This window comes from Leucoraja erinacea, chromosome 15 (genome assembly GCF_028641065.1).
Source record: "Leucoraja erinacea ecotype New England chromosome 15, Leri_hhj_1, whole genome shotgun sequence".
Taxonomy (NCBI): domain Eukaryota; kingdom Metazoa; phylum Chordata; class Chondrichthyes; order Rajiformes; family Rajidae; genus Leucoraja; species Leucoraja erinaceus.
The window spans coordinates 42,387,831-42,401,631 of NC_073391.1; the positions used below are offsets into that span (position 1 = coordinate 42,387,831).

A 13,801-nucleotide genomic window follows, 5' to 3' on the forward strand; every position below is an offset into this window, starting at 1 on the left:
GGATTTATGTGGCAAAATTCTACACTGTTTTGAAAACTGATATACCCAGCTAATGATGAAAGCAATGTCCCAATGTACCAGGATTCAGCTCATCTTTCCTAACAGCCAATTGAATTTGTGTACGAAGGAACTACAGATGCTGGTTTACACTGAAGCTAGACACAAAATGCTGGAATAACAGCGGGACAGGCATCATTTGTGGAGCGAAGAAATGGGTTTCGGGTCGAGACCCTTCAGACTGAATTGAATTTGTCTAGTGTAAAGAGTGAACTTTCATTTCATCACCAGGCAAAACGGTATTTCATTGGTTTCTATTTCAGCTGCAGCTGATGTATAGGTATTTGTGTACCAGTGTCGGAAAGTGCGGATAGAGAAAAAGTGCAAGGGCCACAACAAGGCTAGGTTGGAAGATCGGGAATTCATCCCGAGCATATTGAAGGACCATTCAAAAGTCAGATAACAGCTGGGGCAGACGTTGTCACCAAATCGGTGGTACATGCTTTCAAGCTAGCGTATCCTCTCTAGTAAGAGAGGGGAGAAGAAAAAATAACCAGGGTAGGAGCGCTCCTTCATTATGTTGGCTGTCGAATATAGATGGAGTTGATGACAGTATGTGTGGAAGGCGTGGTGTGTTGGGGAGGCTGGTTTGTGTAATAGCCTGGACTGCTTTGACAAGTCTGAAGAGGGTCTCGACCTGAAACGTCACCCATTCCTTCTATCCAGAGATGCTGCCTGTCCCGCTGAGTTACTCTAACATTTTATGTCTATTTTCGGTATAAACCAGCATCTGCAGTTCCTTCTTACACTAAGTAGTTTCTTGCTGTATTTGGCAGAGCAGTTGCCAGACCAAGCTGTGATGCATCCTGACAGGATGCTTGCTATGGTATCATGGAGTTTCGACGGTGTAAAGTCACCCACCTCTGCACTCTCAATCTCTTCACTTAAAATTGGTGCCAGACGACAAACCCTATGAAAATATGGGAATGGAATACTTTATTGTCACATGTGTCGAGGCACAGTGAAATTCTTTGCTTGAGTACCCAAGGTATACCTAAGGTGTTCTGGCAAGCCTAGCGATGCACTGTTCAATTAATTTGAATATTTATTAGTCACTTGCTGTAACTTGACAACTAAAATATTCAGCTGAGTATTCTGCAGCAGAATTTGTGCAAGTTCTTCCTCTGGGAGACTGGCATCTGCCATGACCTTGTCTTGTGACTTGGATATGGACCATTTGTGGTGTTGCCCAGAGCACACTATTCTCAACGTTATACCCAGTATTAGTATTTAAACTTTTGCCTGTAAGTGTGAAATCAAGTGATTGTGCCTCTATCAATATCTGTCACCATTTTAATCTCTGGTTTAATTTTTTGGACATAAAATTAAAATGTTGCAAGGATAACATTGCTAGAAGGGGAGAGGTACATGCCACACCACCTCCAACATACAAATTAAGTAGATTTTTAATTGCTTGAAGGAGTAGTTATGAAATGCATTCACCTTCTATTACTTCAACATTTCTGTTGGTCCTGGTCTTGGCCGTAGCTGCTGTTTAGTTTAGAAATACAGCGGGGAAACAGACCCTTTGGCCCACTGAGTCTATGCTGACCAGCCACCACCCGTACACTAGAACACTAGGGACATTTACTTAATTTACTAATTAACCTACAGACCTGTATGTCTTTGGAATGTGGGAGGAAACCGGAGCACCCAGGGATAGCCCACACTGTCATGGAGAACGTACAAACTCGGTGCAGACAGCCACCGATTTCAAGATTGAATCCAAGACTCTGGCGTTTGTAAGGCAGCAACTCTACCACTGCACCACGGAGCAGCCCCTGTGCTGTTGTGGCTTTGGACCTTTTTGACTGATATGTGAATACATCCACATTTGTCCCCTGCTAGCTCGTAGCTACTGCCATCTTGACCTATGACGGGTAAATTTACTTGAGTGTTGAGCAATGTGTCTGTCAAGGGTGAGCAGCAGAAAAATGTGCACAGATTGTGGAGATGTGAGAGTTGTGGAGCAAGAAAAGTTGGATTGAACTATTATATGAAATAGATTTTGGGCAAATGAGTGGTGGGGAATTTGGTGGAATGAGCAGTTGCAGAAACCAGCTAGGAAGATATGAGAATATTAAATTTGCTGACGTTTTGTGACACAGCATCCAGCACTGACTAGTGGCATTGAACTGTCATTGTAAACTGATAACCCTGCACTCTGAATACTCTCTGGATGGTCGCCTTCCCCAATGTATTTACAGGCACTCTGGAAGCTCTGTCATTCTACATATAGACATTGGCCCCATAATTTTGTGGTTATTGTCCCAAGAGTCCAGATACTATTTTCAAAAGTAGTTCAGTGTATTGTCACGTGTACCAAGGTACAGCAAAAAGCTTTTGTTGCATGTTAACCAGTCGGCCGAAAGACAATACATGATTACAATCAATCCATTTACAGTGTATCGATACATGATAAGGGAATAACGTTCAGTGCCAGGTCTAGCCAGCAAAGTCCGATGTGAGGGTCATCAAAGAGTAGCCCATGTATCTCTTTCAGTCCTCTTGTAAACAGATGCTATAGAACAATGTTATAGGCAATTCTCTTGCTTTTGTAAGCTATTTGTTAAGATGCCTTTCATTATCTGCTGTAGATAAAAATGCTGGAGAAACTCAGTGGGTGAGGCAGCATCTATGGAGCGAAGGAATTGGTGACGTTTCGGGTTGAGACCCTTCTTCAGACTGCTTTCATGATCTGCTGATCTCTGGCTCACTGCATTCAATGTGTACAAAAACCTCAGCCTCGCGTTTGTGATCATCTGAAAATGTTCATAGTTCCTGAAAATGTTTATGGTACCTTGATTACGTACGTGGAGGCTGCGTTTATAATGCGTAAATGTTTTAATAGATTATGTTGTGTGCAATTCCTGCACCAGAAATGCAAAAGTCTGAATATTTTAAGTTCTGCACTGTTGGAAGTTCTATCCTAGGTGTTGATTGCTCCTTTCAAATTAACAATTAGATGTTTAATTTTTACAAACAAAGCTTAATTGCTACACTGTCTTGTGCCACACAGGAGGGGCAACACTTTCTATCTTGTGAAGTTTCATTCCCAATATAATGAATTTAAATTAATGCCAGTGTTTTAAAACATGGTTGATCTCCCTCTGTAAAATGTTGACTCATAGTGGAATGACGATAATTCAGTGTGGAATGACGATAATTCATAATTCTTGAACACTTTGTCTCATTTTTGTGTACCATAATTCAGTGCACTTCAGGTTATACCAAAGAAAGGCACAAAGTACATTCTGTTTTCTCTTCAGATCGTATAAATCTTTTGCCTTTTACTAAAGACACAAAGTGCTTTCAAAGACACAGGCAGCATCTCTGGGGGGGGAAAAGGATAGGTGAAGTTTCGGGTTGGGATCCTTCTTCAGTGAGTTACTCCAGTACTTCGTGTCTATCTTTGGTATAAACCAGCATCTGCAGTTCTTTGCTTCTACACTTCAGGTTAGACATCCCTCCCCTCTCTTTATATCGACCCTCTCCCTTTTACAGTTTCAGTCCTAATGCAGGGCCTCGGCCGAATGTTGACAATTTCTTATGCTGGACCCCACCTACCTTGGGAGAGAGCCCAATGAGTCATTTATCTGATGCTAGTCCTCCTGTACCAGCTCCTTAGGCATGTATTGAACTGTACTGCTTCCTATTTCTTACCTTGCGCTAGGTGGCACAGCTAGTAATCCTGCGGTTGCAATGCTGGAGGTTCTGTTTTTTAACCTATTGACAAACTCCATGAATTCTCTTTGCAGATCAAGTCATTGGTCCCAATGCGGCCCTTAACCTCTGGCTGCATGCTGGCACCTCTCAGAATGTCTTGTGCCTATTCATAAACATTGACTCCGGCACCAGGGAGGTAACACACCGTCTCTGGAGTATACAGAAGGGTTTCGGCCCAAAACGTTGCCTATTTCCTTCGCTCCATAGATGCTGCTGCACCCGCTGAGTTTCTCCAGCTTTTTTGTGTAACACCGTCTCTGGAGTTTTGCTTGCAGCCACTGAACCCTCGTCTCTGTCCTTGACCATGGAGTCCCCTATTGCTATCGCTCAGCTAGACTTGGCCCTATCTTGCTGTTCAACAGAGCATGATATGGTGCCACTGTCCTAGCTGCTGTTCTTTGTCCCTCAGAAGCCATCAACCCCAGCAGTAGAAATTTGGCCAGTGACTTTCATCTAATTAATATGGCAAATAAACTTTTAATTGTTGGAGAAAAAGAATAGGAAACATTTTGGGTCGGAACCCTTCTTCAGACTCGGTTCTGACCTGAAACGTAGCTTATTATTTTTCTTGTTAGATGCTGCCTGACCCGCTGATTTACTCCAGCTTATTGTGTCCGTCTTTGTTTAAAACCAGCATCTGCCGTTCCTTCCTGCACGACTTTTAAATGTTGCTGTTTTTATAAGTTGATTTATTTAGAAGAACTAAATATTTGTATGGTTAAAATGCATGGGGAATTACTATTCAGTATGCATCTTAAAACATGAGTTTCAAGCATTTTAGCTCTTAGTGAAATTGTATATTGCTAGGGTCCAGCAAGTGAGGAATGGACTTAACATTTTAAGTTGTAGTCATCAGTTAATATCTTGTTTACTCACCTCATTATATGAACCTGCTTTTCCAGTTAAAAGCAATTTTATTATGCATCTATGAATAGCTATTTGCAGAATTAACCATTTTTCTTCCTTAAATATATTTCTGCAGAATTTTCACTTTCATCTTGCCGTAATCTAAGGACGATTATCCAAATAAAATGTCAAATCTTTATAAATTTTCAAAATGAGTCATTTGCATTTTGATCATTTGTTCTTTACATTATTAGTTTTTTTTGACTATCTGCCACAAATGTTATTGTCCTTAATTGAAGTTGTCAGATATTTATCCAAACATCATTGCCATGGGATTTCCAGCTGAGAGACTTGAAGGCGTCTACAGAAATAACATTGACGATGTCGTGAAGTAAGTACCTGAAATCAGAAGTAGTTTTTCATCTTGATAGATTTTTAAGTTTTTCCACAAATTAAAATGGAAAATTGTTAACTGAAACCTCTAATAGCATTTTGCCGCACAAGAGGATAAAGAAATTAATGTATTTGATGGTCTTATATTTTACCCTGTGTCTCAATTTTAATTTAATTTACTCTTGGAGAGATGGGAAGAGATTGTGTGATAAAATGACTGGTTCATTTGATGATTATTTTAAAACCCTCAGCATCTGAATTTTAAATGCTCATATTTTTACTTTTTTGAGAAGGAATTTGAATTGCATTTTTTTCTTAAAGGTTCTGTGGCGATCTTGAACTACTTTATATCTCTTTACCGTAGGTTAAATGATAATTTAATGGTTTTAGATTCTTGTAAGTGCACTGCCCAGTTTTAATCCATTTTTTCCTAAAATATGCTTTGAGATGGGCTGACCAAGAATTGTTAAAAAATCTTGCGTCAGAGATTTTTTTAAGCTATTTCATTTACGTCAGACATCCTGTGCATCAACATCACAAAACAAAAACTGGAGGATGAACATTTTCCAAGCTACCGTGTGGAATTTCTCAGTGAAGTGCAATGACTTTTGATGCTTAATTTTGCTGATAAAATGTTTTTATTACTGTTCCTGTACTTAAACTTGAAAATCACTGTAAATCTAAAACTACATGAATGCAACTTAAAATTCTTGATTTAGCATGTCACTTATCTTAGAATAGATTACTTGGGTATCAATGTCATGTGAGATTTTTTTTTTTTTCTATCCTTTGTTGGAAAATAATGTACTTTGCCATTTATAATTCTAGATATGCCTGTTCAGTAGTTCTTAAACGTTTTCAAAATTATTTAGTAGTGTTGTTTTTAATAACTGGAACATTTGTTTTGGCGAGGCCAAACATTCTATCAAAGTGCATCTCAATTGATGTGGTTGATACTAAACTTGAATTTATGGCACATATGAAGTTTTGCAAATGTTTTATGTATTATCGCGTCCACATGTGTGTCTGGGCAATTTGCACATTGTCTTTGGCCTTGAAGTGCCAGCATGCGTTGTTCCTGCAGCATTTTGGAGCATTGCTGCGTGTAGCCTGAAAATGTTGCTTTGTGACTGTGGCCTGAAAGACATCGCAATGCATTAAATAGTAGTAATTTGTGCACCTCTTAAAATTAAAATTGACTTAATAAAGGAAAGGTTGAATGCCATGTCACAGAAGTTGATGTTGCTTACAGCTTGCAGTTGTTTAGGAGACAAGATAAACTCGGAGTTCTTCATTGCAAGAGGAAAATGCCTCAAGCTGATGCAACCTGATTATCGCCAAATGAGGAAGTATAACTGCAGAAACAAGGAGCTGCAGATGCCGGTTTACAAAAAAAGACAAAGCTGGAGTAATTTAGTTGGTCAGACAGCATCCCTGGAAAAACATGAATAAGAGATGTTTTAGTTCGGACCCTTTAGACAGTGTAACTGCAGGTTGTGTTATCGATCTGAACAGATGTAGTTAATTATCAGGCGATTGTATAAAATGTCTGAATTTATGCATTTCACCACAAATGACAGCTTGCCTACTTTCAATTGCTTATTAATTTTCTATAATCTTTAATCTCCATTTTTAAAATAATTTTCCAATTAGCTGCAAGATATTTTTTGACTTGCTTTAACCATATCCTGCAGCATAAAATCCTCCATTGTAGGTGTCCTCTAAGCATGTTTCTATATTTATTCCAAGCATAGCCTAAAATATTAAACTTGCTCTGGAAATGATCAGTTATCGTGTATAACATCTTTACAATCTTAAGAGCTTCATAACATATTTCCCTTATGTTCCAAATAAACTGTTTTTGCTTAACTATGAATGAATGTTTTTTTCTGCATAGAATTTCCTCCTTGAAGATCAATACACATTTTGCACTGACAAAATGCTTTCTAACATTTTTGCATGACGATGATTTTTTTTCAGTTGTTGAGCAATTTAAATGGGAAATGCAACACCTGCACCATCACACATTCACCACCCAACACAATTAAAAGGCCAGTCTGAAGAGTGCTGACCCGATCATCGCCCATCCTTTTTCTCCAGAGATGCTGCCTGACACACTGAGTTACTCCAGCATTCCAGTCCCTCCAGGGTCGGCAGAGGGGTGGCATGGTGGCGCAGTGGTAGAGTTTCTGCCTCGCAGAGCCTGCAGCGCCAGAGACACGGGTTCGATCCCAACCACAGACACTTGTCTGTGCCATGTTTGTACGTTCTCCCCATGACTGTGTGTTTTCTCCGAGATCTTTGTTTTCCTCCCATACTCCAAAGATGTACAGGTAGTAGGTTAATTGGCTTGATATAAGTGTAAACTGTCCCTCGTGTGTGTAGGATAGTGTTAATGTGTGGGGATCGCTGGTCGGTGAGAACTAGGTGTGCCGAAGAGCCCGTTTCCACGCAAAATCTAAACTAAACTAAAAACACGGTCTATATCTTCGGAATATTCAGCATCTGCAGTTCCTTTCTACACAATTAACATAATGTTGCTTTGCTTCCTGTTTGGTTTCATCTTGTCCTTTTTCCCTTCATTTTGTTCGGTTTCTCTTTTAAATGTTTAGTATGTGTTTTTGCTCTGGGAAAGCTACATAGCTGGAAATCAACGTGTTTTCCATCATAGATATTGCCAGTGATATTTCTATAAGTTTTCTCCTTACTGAGGATTTCGTATTTCGCTCACTTCTCCTAAAAGTTCCACCTTAGATTAGAAAAATGTCAATTCAAGACTGCCTTTGATTTTTTGTTTTTAACTTCCTGTCATAGTTCTTGGACGTCAAAGATCAGTTTTCTTTCTTTCTGTTCACTGCTTTCAAGGGATGATTGGTTGCCTTAATCAGATTGAACTGTATAACACTCTAACGTGGTGACCTCATCGTTGCAATTTATTGATCTGGGTACACAGTTTATCAGCCTGTGTCCTTTGTGGTGTCGCAGTTTCTGATTTAACATGGATATGTTGGGTTGGTATCATTTTCCGATATCTCTTCCTCAAATGCTTGGGTATTACTTAAAATGTGTGCCATAACTAAATTTATTTCTTCCACTGTCTTAAAGTCTTTTACATAACTAGAGATTTAATTTTCCTTTGTGCTAGCCACTTGTCAGACTAAGCTGTTTGCTAAAGATAGACACAAAACGCTGGAGTAACTCAGCGAGTCAGACGACATCTCTGGCGAAAAAGAATAGATGACATTTCGGGTAGAGTCTGAAGATGGGTCTCAACCTGAAACGTCATCTATTCCTTTTCTCCAGATATGATGCCTGACCCGCTGAATTACTCCAGCTTTTTGTGTCTATCTTCGATTTAAACCAGCATGTGCAGTTCCTTCTCACACACAAACTGTCTGCTAAGTTTGGTATGCAATTAAATTGCAAACCTATAGCCATTGTAAAATGAATGGGTTGGAAGCAGTGAAAGGAAACGCTGAAAGATTGGTACGAGTGCTTATGCCTGGGTATAGTTACTTTTAAATCAAAATGCCATTCAATGAAGCTAATACCATCTTTACTTTATTTCCACACCTGTAGTATACAGATTTGAAACATGCTAACATTTGGAGATGTGGACTTGGTAAAATAGAGAAATCTGAGACTAATTGACATTGCTTATATTGCTGATATTGTAACATGAGAATAAATGAAGAAAAGCAAAATTCAGAAAGTGAAGAATATTAATTGGGGCCGGTTCTCTGGATAATTTCAAGAGAGAGCTTGAAAGGGCTCTTAAAGATAACAGATATAGCGGAGTCTGGGGATCAGCCATGATCACATGGGGGAAAATCATGCAACTTGAATTTAGGGGTACTGCCTTTGTTTTCGCCAGTGATAACCCCACATTTATCCACATTAAACTTCATGGCGGTGCTGGCTCGAAGGTCATCCGAATGCAACCTCCTATTCACCTGCGCCTATTGATTTCTAATGTTTTTTCATCCAAATCATTTTCTATCCAAGGTCCCAGCACGAAAATGTGCAGGAGTAGGCCATTCTGAAAGGGACCCCGTTACTCTTCATCAGGCCCTTTGAGCCAGCACTCTGCCATTCACTGTGATCCATGGCTGATCATCCACAATCTGTACCCCGTTCCTGCCTTCTCCCCATAGCCCTTGATTACGCTATCTTTAAGAGCTCTATTTAACTCTCTCTTGAAAGCATCCACTGAGAATGTGCGGCTATCTCATCCTGAGGCAGAGAATTCCACAGAGGCTTTACAACTTTCTCAGATATGGTGATTTCACATGCGGCCAGATTCACATGCTGTCTCAGCGTCCATCCAGTTTTTTACAAGCCCTCTTTGAGCATTGAGTTTGTTTTCTTTACTACTGAATGGGTACTTTTTGGGAATCCTGCCTACTACCTATGATTGTCTGTACCTGCCCTAAGAAAATAGTTTAACCGTTTATTGACTCCACAGTACAATTTTTGATTCCCTCTCCCATCCTGTCCAAGTCCTTCTGGAGTTTTTTGTATTTGTAATTTTTGGTCATCCGCAAGCGAAAAGGTTATCCATTTAACCTACTAAGTAACTATTGCATCCCCTAATTGAGCATGTCTTGTATAATTTGCAACATTTGCTATGCCGCAAGAAGTTGATAGAATATGGGTGCAATTTTGGAGGCCGGTTTTACGGGACCCAAGAAACAATTAAATATCTGAGTAGGAAGGAACTGCAGATAGCTGATTTAAACGGGGAAAATATTGAATGGCGGTGCTGGCTCGAACAAAATGCTGGAATATCCACTCAGCAGGACATTAGCCAGCCATCTCTGGATATGGCTGATCATCCACAAGTACCCGCTTTGGTTTTTTTATTAGGGTTGAGGCCCTCTCTTCTTGAAAGACTGACTGTCACTGCCTTCTGGGAGAGGGAAACGAGAGATTTCATCACATGCTGCCGAACTGGGTATTGCCTACTAATGATGTTTGTGTGATAAAGAAGAGAGATCAATGAGCTGGAAGGGGATGGTCAAAGCGAAAAGGAAAATAATACTACATTAATGGGTCTTTTAATTTGCATCATGAAAGTGATAGAATTTTGATTAAAACCCATTAATGCAGATCTGAATAAACCGAAAATAACACAAAACTGGAATCTGAACTAAATAAAAACTGAGGTCAGAACTGTTGACAGAGATTTAAGGTGTGATAATGAATCAACTGTCAAGGGAAAATTACTACGGTTTAATTTTGCATCATGCACAAGTTTTGATTAAAACCCATTAATATCTGAATGAAACAAAACAGTCTGAACTAAATAAAACTGGTCAAAATTGACAGTTTAACAACTGTAGGATTATAAACTTGTAACAGTGCATGACTGCGCATTATAAGGATGATTAAGCATTTTTCTTTAAAAACACTTAGTTAATTCCTTATTGTAAACTAATGCGTTCCAAAATTTAGAAACCGCATGGCTCATAAGTTAACTTTTTTTTAATAGATTATGTAAAGAATTGGTGAGGAGTTGAGGCTGGAGGAAACAAATTGACAGATGAAGAGAAAATGTAGGCGTTATTTAAGACAATGTCACGGCATATTCAGGACGAATGTATTCCACTGCAAACGAGAGTGAGGGGCCATGGATAAGTAGTCATAGAGTCATACAATACAGAAACAGACCCTTTGGCCCAACCTGCCCATAAGGAGAAAAATCAGGTTCATATCTCAACTCTAACCCTTTTATCAGATCTGAAAAACCTGAGGTTTGTAAATACTTGTTTTCAACTCTTAATAGATTTTAAGTAACATCATTCACGATGTTAAATGTTTCTCCCTCCGATGTTGTCTGACCTGAAGAGTGTTTCCAGCGCGTTATTCTATTTTAATCGTTATCCGCTTTGAGGTGCAGATCAGTCATTCAACTATTGGAGTTTTACTGCTTTTGCCTCCTAAATGTTGAATTTGCCTTGAGCCATTCCTAAGCCATACTTTGGGCATTGTGCAGTTATGAATTCAAGACCCTGAGAAGGATTTGGAGTGCTGAAGAAATAACAAAAACTGTAGGTGGGTGTTACAAGAATTATGTATGATGCTGCTGGTGCGACTGAATAGACCATACTTTGTTTGGAAGAGGAAAAATGAAGAAACATCGCAACCCTTCATAATAATCAATAGGACATAATATGAGATAGCCACCAACAGATCAGATGAAAAATTTGGATTAAATGCCTTTTCTCACGGAGTTAGATTCTGCATTTGTGACCGGCAGTGTAATTCCGGGATTTCGGCATTTGAGAAGATTGATGTACACATGAAAGAGAATATGATGAAGAGGTGAATTAATTGGTGTTGAAAGACTTGACACTTTCCTTGCCTTGCTGGACCTCATGGCCCATTCATGAGCTGATGAATCTAGAGGTTGAATATTACAAAGAAATGGTGTTTATGCAGAAAAGCTCATTTTTAATAGTTTGGCAATGTTTTTGAATGTCTCAACGTAAAACTTTAATACAAACAAAAAAAACCCAAAGCTGAGTAATGTCGAACTATAATTGTTGCCTTGAGGTAACAAAGTACTGTGCCAAATTAAAGTTTAGTACAAAAGGATATATTTTACAAAAATATTCTTCTATGGAATTTCTAGCTAATATATTTACAGGACTTGTGGTTCAAAGTGTCCAGTTTAATATTTGTTCCGTGAGCTGCTACCCTTTCATCTAATCCTATCAACATATCCTGCCATGCTCATGCAGCTTCCATTTCAATACACCTGGTGGCTTCACCTGTTCTTTGTCCTGGCAAGTTCTATATTTTCTACACAAGAAAATGTTGTCTTCTATTTATTACCTCAAGTTCTGTCTCCCCATTAGTTATAACAACACCACCTCGGTATCTATCTTGGTCTCCGTAAATAGTGCAAGAACTCTAGGCAGTTAAATTTTTCTTGACAAGCAGAAACCCATTGAGTTTTTTTAAAAATTTTAATGGGCGGCCACAGTGGGCGCAGCAGTAGAGTTGCTGCCTTACAGCGCTTGCAGTGCTGGAGACCCGGGTTCGATCCCGATTATGGGTGCTGTCTATACCGAGTTTGTGCGTTCTCCCATGTCCCCGTGGTTTTTCTCTGATATCTTCGGTTTCCTCCCACATCGACGTATAGGTATGGAGGTTAATTGGTTTGGTGTATGTGTAAAATGGTCCCCAGTGTGTTTAGGATAGTGTTAATGTGCGGGGATTGCTAGTCGGTGCAGACTCAATGGGTCGAAGGACCTGTTTCCACGCTGTATTTGTAAAATATTTGAAGAACTAAATGGTTTTCATTGCTCCAGTTCTATGCTACTAAATTATTTCTCGTTAAAACCAAAACTTGACGCAATTTTTAAAATGGCATCATTAATCCGTCCTGTTCATTTTAGTGGTTTTATATTCCGTGACCCTAGATCTTGTTCACTCCGTGTTTCACTTGTTACTCATTTGTTTTCTGAGAATTCTGCCTCCCCATTATTCTTCCAATTAAAACATAATTAATGACTATGCTATCCAATGTATGAAATGTGTTCAAGACATTGGTTTTTGTTTCATTTTATAATAAGTGCACCTTGCTTATTCTATTCCAAGTTTGTTCTGAGTTTGTTCAAGTTCTGAGTTGCAGAACTGTCAATTGGAATCTGCTGACGGTGAAACATAGTCTAATAGTCTTGAACTTGCATTAGGAGAGTCTGTAATGTATTGAATTTTCATATTTAGTTTGGGTCAATTCACTGTCACATTGAATGATTTTTAGTTTAGTTTAGAGACACAGCGCGGAAACAGCCCCTTCGGCCCACCGAGTCCGGACTGACCAGCGATCCCTGCACATCAGCACTATCCTACACACTATTGGACAATTTGTACATTTATACCAAGCCAATGAATCTACAAACCTGTCTGTTTTTGGAGTGTGGGAGGAAGCCGAAGATCTCGGAGAAAACCAACACCGTGACGGGGAGGAATTACAAACGCCGTACAGACAGCACCCGGAGTCGGGATCGAACCCGGGTCTCTGGCACTGTAAAGAGCCAGTCCCACTGTATGAGGTAATTCAAGAGTTCTCCCGAGTTTAAAAAGAAAAAAATCAAACTCATAGTAAGCATTTAGAAAGTACGTAGTGGGTACGTCGGAGCTCGGGACGTCTCTTAGCGGCTCGTAACGCTAATGGCAGGTACTCGGGAAACGCGGTAAGCTTGTGAAGACTCGTGAAGATTTTTCAACATGTTTAGGATAGTGTTAATGTGCGGGGATTGTTGGTCGGTGCAAACTCAGTGGGTCGAAGGACCTGTTTCCACGCTGTATTTCTAAAATATTTGAAGAACTGAATGGTTTGCATTGCTCCAGTTCTATGCTACTAAATTATTTCTCGTTAAAACCAACATGTTGAAAAATGTCCACGAGAGCCCTGAGTACCTACGAGTGGCTATTACCGTAATTCTCCGAGTTCGAATCGGGAAACTTAGGAGAACTCTTGAATTACCTTGTACAGTGGGACAGGCCCTTTAGGCAGCAACTCCACTGCTGTGCCACCCACGATTCATTCATGATTGAGAAATAATAGCATCATCCATTTTCATGCTTTGCTAATTAAAAATGTAGGAAACATTAAACATTGAAAGCAAACGTGCCACATAAACTTAGACGTTACATGTCAGTCAGAAATTCAGTGGTCGGACAACACTGGTCTAATATAGACAAAAATACTGGAGAACTCAGCGGGTGAGGCAGCATCTATGGAGCGAAGGAAATGGGCTCTTATTTC

General features: G+C 39.6%; 1 protein-coding gene across 1 annotated transcript in view; it reads left to right on the top strand.

The window, feature by feature from the left end:
• ptenb (phosphatase and tensin homolog B) overlaps window positions 1-13,801 on the top strand; it is a 109,024-nt gene that overhangs the window by 47,210 nt on the left and 48,013 nt on the right. The window contains exon 2 of the mRNA XM_055647261.1: window positions 4,936-5,020. Within this exon, the coding sequence (XP_055503236.1) occupies window positions 4,936-5,020 (85 nt within the window). The remainder of the gene's footprint in view (window positions 1-4,935; window positions 5,021-13,801) is intronic.